Genomic DNA, 7,708 nt, shown 5'->3' with positions numbered 1-7,708 from the left:
ACATTTTACAACATTCCCCTCACACCACCCCAGAACGGTGAAATATTACAACAATTACAAAATTTTATGATTCATTTATGCATCAGAAAAAAAAAAATCAAAATAAAAAAAAAAGTATACAACAAATATACAAAATAAGATTGGGAGGCAGAAATAAAAGTCGGTTTTGATCATACGAGTATGTGCTGCCGTATACACGTAGTTAATGATGTTCACATTGAGGTTGGTACTGCACTAGCTACATTTAGATAGGACTTATGCTGCATTAGATGTACTTATGAAGTATAAAAGTCAGAATTCAAAATTTCAGAATTTTCAACCTTGGTGGGGAAAAACATGCAAGCAGCAATTCCTTGTCAATAAAAGTGTTTGAGTTAATTGAAGAAACAGAAGAACAAAAGAGGTATGTTAACGTTTAAATTCAATCAAAAGATGTGATTGTGTTGTCACATGCTGGATAACTTTTACTGTGTAAGCTGCCATTATGGAGAATGATGTCATATGCAAACATCATGAGAAATTATTCCCATGTCACCAAAGAGGAATTTTGAACTCTGGTGGGGATTTCTTTGATGTTGGAAATTTTGAGCACCCAGTTCCCATCAAATGCAGCATTACATCAGCCGTCAAGCTCTTTTTGCTTGAGCTCCAATGTAGACATGGACTTTTCAGGCTTTCTTGACTTCTTGTATTTGTAGGCTAGTAGGATGGTGGCTACCAAAAGGACCAGTCCAAGGACCAGGAGGATCCACTGACCAGCTATAGCAGCTGACTTGTCCAAGTTCATTCCCAGAAAGTCCACTTTAGTAGTCTGAACAACTTTACCTGCACAAAACAAATGTAATTGAACTTGATTAAAATTCATAAACTCAGGCATTCACGGGTGATTCTTTAACTACGGGCACTATTGGCCTTGTAAATGTAATTTCCACCACACCATTGCCTTACAATATAAAGCGCCTTGGGGCAACTTTTTGTTGTGATTTGGCGCTATATACATGTGCTCTGATGTCACTGTTTATCTCCATAGAAACTACCCAAACAATCTTTCATACAAACTGTTTAAAGGGACATTATAGTGTTGTGGTGGAAATTACGGCAATAGTGTGGGACAACTACATTTTGTTTAAAAAAATCACAACAGTTGTATGACATTGAATACCCCAATTATGTTTTGATTATTTTACTGATATTTTATTCAGAGATATTTTAAAACATTAGAAAAAATGTTTCTTTACCATTCATTTTTATCATTGAAAATCAAAAGTGTGGGTGTGGGACAAGCACAAAACGGCAATATTTGCATATAATGATGCTGAAAAAAGGTGAAAAAGTCATCATAGACTACAAGAACAAATTTCTTAACACACTTTCATTGTAAAGATAACGCTAAAAGTGTGAAATTTCCCCTTATTTCTGTTTTTCATACAATATGATCAAAGGACATACTAAGTGCCCGTAAGAATCACCCTCACATTGAGCAGAAAACAAATTCTCCACAAAGTGGAGCTGTTCAGTCATTGGCCAGTGCTAGATATATGCCACCTAGAGGAAATGTACAGAACATCTGCAGACATTTGCACCATCTTCAAGCAGTGAGTGTTGGAACACAAGATGAGGTTTCTAATAACGACTAAGCTTGAGTAGTAGCAAACCCCTTGAGCAGGTGCACCACAGGCACATCTTAATACCTAGCACATGCTATTTGTAAATGACAATGCTAGTTGTGAATGCTAACCACGTTCATCCCCTGCAGCCATGCTAACCGTGGACCATAGACTCCATATACATACTGGACAAAGCCGGAGTGACGTCAGCCATTAGATTTTCTACAGAAATCCAGAACAGCTAATATAAAGCCCGTATCTGAGTGTCGCCATGTTGACAGTAATGGCATGATGACCTCATCAATGCATAAGTGGGTGGAGCATAGTGTGATGAAAGATGTCTAAAGATGGCCCTCTTTGAGTCTGAACCACCTAAGCTAACAGGTTATTCTGGCTTCATGTATTTATTAAATCATATTTTTGGGGACTGTGTGGGGGTTCTATCAATTTGCTTTGGAAACTAAAAGTTATGAGCTGTTGATTTACTCAGTAATCGTGTATTAACGAGGCTTAACAGATTCAGTTACTGACATCTGCTAAAAGTGCTAACACATTAGCATACAGCATTAAATAAGATAAGACTTTAATTCAGCGTCAATATTGCAGCAGAGAAGTCTTTGAAGATCTGTCAGGATGTTTCACCACACAACAAGCCATATTATTCCTGGTGTTTGTAATAAAATACTCCAAATGATAGACACAGCATCGACAACAGCTAGCGGCCAGATCAAGCGGCCTCTAAACTAAAGGCTGAGCCGCTGTCACTCAAAGTGACCACGCCCCTAATTTTACAGACCTTTATCATTTAAAACCTCTTAATCTAAGGAAAAAATATTCACCCCCGTATAGTTGTCATGGATGTCCGTCTCTTCTGGGCTTGCCTCTACTGGTGGTTGGCTCTCACTGCGGTATTGTATCACTTCCTGTTCCGGAGCACAGCGGTGTTTTGCTGTATCTGTTAGCTGTTTAATCTGCGCAGTTAGATTGATCTAGTTAACTAGATAACGATTTGTTTCACAGTGTAATCTTCACGTGCCTTAACTAAAGCACTCCCTCTGCTGAATCACCTCTAAATTATTTACACACTATTCACTGTGTTTTTAGGAATCCATTAGCTTAGCACAGCTACTAGCTCTTAGCCGGTTTAGCATGGGGGCTTCTCCTGTCTCTCCCGCACTTTTCTGCTCTGGGTGTGAAATGTTTAGTTATTCCTCGGCCTCCTTTAGCAGTAATGGTACTTGTAATAAGTGTAGCTTATTCGTAGCTTTGGAGGCCAGGCTGGGCGAATTGGAGACTCGGCTCCGCACCGTGGAAAATTCTACAGCTAGCCAGGCCCCTGTAGTCGGTGCGGACCAAGGTAGCTTAGCCGCCGTTAGTTCCCTTCCAGCAGATCCCGAGCAGCCAGGAAAGCAGGCCGACTGGGTGACTGTGAGGAGGAAGCATAGCCCTAAACAGAAGCCCCGTGTACACCGCCAACCCGTTCACATTTCTAACCGTTTTTCCCCACTCGGCAACACACCCGCCGAGGATCAAACTCTGGTTATTGGCGACTCTGTTTTGAGAAATGTGAAGTTAGCGACACCAGCAACCATAGTCAGTTGTCTTCCGGGGGCCAGAGCAGGCGACATTGAAGGAAATTTGAAACTGCTGGCTAAGGCTAAGCGTAAATTTGGTAAGATTGTAATTCACGTCGGCAGTAATGACACCCGGTTACGCCAATCGGAGGTCACTAAAATTAACATTGAATCGGTGTGTAACTTTGCAAAAACAATGTCGGACTCTGTAGTTTTCTCTGGGCCCCTCCCCAATAGGACCGGGAGTGACATGTTTAGCCGCATGTTCTCCCTGAATTGCTGGCTGTCTGAGTGGTGTCCAAAAAATGAGGTGGGCTTCATAGATAATTGGCAAAGCTTCTGGGGAAAACCTGGTCTTGTTAGGAGAGAAGGCATCCATCCCACTTTGGATGGAGCAGCTCTCATTTCTAGAAATCTGGCCAATTTTCTTAAATCCTCCAAACCGTGACTATCCAGGGTTGGGACCAGGAAGCAGAGTTGTAGTCTTACACACCTGTCTGCAGCTTCTCTCCCCCTGCCATCCCCTCATTACCCCATCCCCGTAGAGACGGTGCCTGCTCCCAGACCACCAATAACCAGTAAAAATCTATTTAAGCATAAAAATTAAAAAAGAAAAAATAATATAGCACCTTCAACTGCACCACAGACTAAAACAGTTAAATGTGGTCTATTAAACATTAGGTCTCTCTCTTCTAAGTCCCTGTTAGTAAATGATATAATAATTGATCAACATATTGATTTTATTCTGCCTTACAGAAACCTGGTTACAGCAGGATGAATATGTTAGTTTAAATGAGTCAACACCCCCGAGTCACACTAACTGCCAGAACACTCGTAGCACGGGCCGAGGCGGAGGATTAGCAGCAATCTTCCATTCCAGCTTATTAATTAATCCAAAACCCAGACAGAGCTTTAATTCATTTGAAAGCTTGACTCTTAGTCTTGTCCATCCAAATTGGAAGTCCCAAAAACCAGTTTTATTTGTTATTAACTATCGTCCACCTGGTCGTTACTGTGAGTTTCTCTGTGAATTTTCAGACCTTTTGCCTGACTTAGTGCTTAGCTCAGATAAGATAATTATAGTGGGCGATTTTAACATCCACACAGATGCTGAGAATGACAGCCTCAACACTGCATTTAATCTATTATTAGACTCAATTGGCTTTGCTCAAAATGTAAATGAGTCCACCCACCACTTTAATCATATCTTAGATCTTGTTCTGACTTATGGTATGGAAACTGAAGACTTAACAGTATTCCCTGAAAACTCCCCTCTGTCTGATCATTTCTTAATAACATTTACATTTACTCTGATGGACTACCCAGCAGTGGGGAATAAGTTTCATTACACTAGAAGTCTTTCAGAAAGCGTTGTAACTAGGTTTAAGGATATGATTCCTTCTTTATGTTCTCTAATGCCATATACCAACACAGTGCAGAGTAGCTACCTAAACTCTGTAAGTGAGATAGAGTATCTCGTCAATAGTTTTACATCCTCATTGAAGACAACTTTGGATGCTGTAGCTCCTCTGAAAAAGAGAGTCTTAAATCAGAAGTGCCTGACTCCATGGTATAACTCACAAACTCGCAGCTTAAAGCAGATAACCCGTAAGTTGGAGAGGAAATGGCGTCTCACTAATTTAGAAGATCTTCACTTAGCCTGGAAAAAGAGTCTGTTGCTCTATAAAAAAAAGCCCTCCGTAAAGCTAGGACATCTTACTGAAGAAAATAAGAACAACCCCAGGTTTCTTTTCAGCACTGTAGCCAGGCTGACAAAGAGTCAGAGCTCTACTGAGCTGAGTATTCCTTTAACTTTAACTAGTAATGACTTCATGACTTTCTTTGCTAATAAAATTTTAACTATTAGAGAAAAAATTACTCATAACCATCCCAAAGACGTATCGTTATCTTTGGCTGCTGTCAGTGATGCCGGTATTTGGTTAGACTCTTTCTCTCTGATTGTTCTGTCTGAGTTATTTTCATTAGTTACTTCCTCCAAACCATCAACATGTCTATTAGACCCCATTCCTACCAGGCTGCTCAAGGAAGCCGTACCATTAATTAATGCTTCGATCTTAAATATGATCAATCTATCTTTATTAGTTGGCTATGTACCACAGGCTTTTAAGGTGGCAGTAATTACACCATTACTTAAAAAGCCATCACTTGACCCAGCTATCTTAGCTAATTATAGGCCAATCTCCAACCTTCCTTTTCTCTCAAAAATTCTTGAAAGGGTAGTTGTAAAACAGCTAACTGATCATCTGCAGAGGAATGGTCTATTTGAAGAGTTTCAGTCAGGTTTTAGAATTCATCATAGTACAGAAACAGCATTAGTGAAGGTTACAAATGATCTTCTTATGGCCTCAGACAGTGGACCCATCTCTGTGCTTGTTCTGTTAGACCTCAGTGCTGCTTTTGATACTGTTGACCATAAAATTTTATTACAGAGATTAGAGCATGCCATAGGTATTAAAGGCACTGCGCTGCAGTGGTTTGAATCATATTTATCTAATAGATTACAATTTGTTCATGTAAATGGGGAATCTTCTTCACAGACTAAGGTTAATTATGGAGTTCCACAAGGTTCTGTGCTAGGACCAATTTTATTCACTTTATACATGTTTCCCTTAGGCAGTATTATTAGACAGCATTGCTTAAATTTTCATTGTTACGCAGATGATACCCAGCTTTATCTATCCATGAAGCCAGAGGACACACACCAATTAGCTAAACTGCAGGATTGTCTTACAGACATAAAGACATGGATGACCTCTAATTTCCTGCTTTTAAACTCAGATAAAACTGAAGTTATTGTACTTGGCCCCACAAATCTTAGAAACATGGTGTCTAACCAGATCCTTACTCTGGATGGCATTACCCTGACCTCTAGTAATACTGTGAGAAATCTTGGAGTCATTTTTGATCAGGATATGTCATTCAATGCACATATTAAACAAATATGTAGGACTGCTTTTTTGCATTTGCGCAATATCTCTAAAATTAGAAAGGTCTCAGACTGCGGGCTTACTTGTAGTTCCTAGGGTTTGTAAGAGTAGAATGGGAGGCAGAGCCTTCAGCTTTCAGGCTCCTCTCCTCTGGAACCAGCTGCCAATTCAGATCAGGGAGACAGACACCCTCTCTACTTTTAAGATTAGGCTTAAAACTTTCCTTTTTGCTAAAGCTTATAGTTAGGGCTGGATCAGGTGACCCTGAACCATCCCTTAGTTATGCTGCTATAGACAGACTGCTGGGGGGTTCCCATGATGCACTGAGTGTTTCTTTCTCTTTTTGCTCTGTATGCACCATTCTGCATTTAATCATTAGTGATTGATCTCTGCTCCCCTCCACAGCATGTCTTTTTCCTGGTTCTCTCCCTCAGCCCCAACCAGTCCCAGCAGAAGACTGCCCCTCCCTGAGCCTGGTTCTGCTGGAGGTTTCTTCCTGTTAAAAGGGAGTTTTTCCTTCCCACTGTCGCCAAGTGCTTGCTCACAGGGGGTCGTTTTGACCGTTGGGGTTTTTCCGTAATTATTCCCTTGCCTTACAATATAAAGTGCCTTGGGGCAACTGTTTGTTGTGATTTGGCGCTATATAAATAAAATTGATTTGATTTGATGGAGGAGGAAACTATAGAGACCAAAACCGTTTTTTATAACAGGCTACAAGCATGTTTACAGGTTGTTTTTTTGTTTTTTTCTGGCAGGGTTTCATTTGAGGTCATCAATGTTTTCCCCAATTGTTGAGGATATTTGCACTAACTACAGTGTGCATCTGACCACGCTAACTATGAATGTCACTAATATCAGAGGGAATGGCCATACTGTCCTGAATATAAGACGACCCTGATTACAACACAATACCATATTTTTCAAATGTTTTTCAGAGCTGGGCAATGATTAAAAATTTTAATCGCATGATTTCCATGATTAATCGCGATTAATCGCATTGTTATACGCAAAATCCAAAAATGATTTCAGTATAGCACAATTTTATTTTAAATGTTCTGCCATATGAACCAAAGTGCCACAGTGTTTGTTCTGCAAACATTAACAACAGCATTTTTTTTTATGCAGTTGCAGTTAAATAAAAATAAATTATGGTTACCCAGTGATGTCCAGTAGTCCCCAGTGAGAGCAACAGCGGGTGCACATTGTAAAGTTGTGGCTTTTGCACTCCACTCCTTTATGGTGCATCGTGAGGGAATCTTGTACACACCGTCATTTGTCGCAGCCGACGTCCTCCACAACACTAATCGGCCTGCACTCTATAGCAATCCATTTCACTGTTGCATTTGCCAGCTTCTCTTGCCTTTGTTTATCAATACTTCTCCCACACGCTGCATCTAACGCGCCGCAGTGTGTTTTGTTAAATGATTTACTGGTATCAGCTGTGTGTGCTGCATTTAGGTGATATTTAAGACTCGAAGGACTCTGCTGATTTTAAAATGAAAATGGCCATGGAAAAGTTCCATGCCCTTCTCCATGTTGGTTGTTTTATCTGCCAATTCTTTTCTTTTCCAGTGTCAGC

The 7,708-nt window shown here is 40.3% G+C and overlaps 1 protein-coding gene across 1 annotated transcript in view; it reads right to left on the bottom strand.

Moving 5' to 3' along the window:
* ace (angiotensin I converting enzyme (peptidyl-dipeptidase A) 1) overlaps positions 1–7,708 on the bottom strand; it is a 66,104-nt gene continuing 58,396 nt past the window's right edge. Inside the window, exon 25 of the mRNA XM_034193820.1 lies at positions 1–825. Within this exon, the coding sequence (XP_034049711.1) occupies positions 620–825 (206 nt within the window). The 3' untranslated portion in view covers positions 1–619. The remainder of the gene's footprint in view (positions 826–7,708) is intronic.

This window comes from Thalassophryne amazonica, chromosome 18, assembly GCF_902500255.1.
Source record: "Thalassophryne amazonica chromosome 18, fThaAma1.1, whole genome shotgun sequence".
NCBI lineage: Eukaryota > Metazoa > Chordata > Actinopteri > Batrachoidiformes > Batrachoididae > Thalassophryne > Thalassophryne amazonica.
Note: the sequence above shows the minus strand (reverse complement) of the source record. Positions and strands in the feature narration are given on the sequence as shown.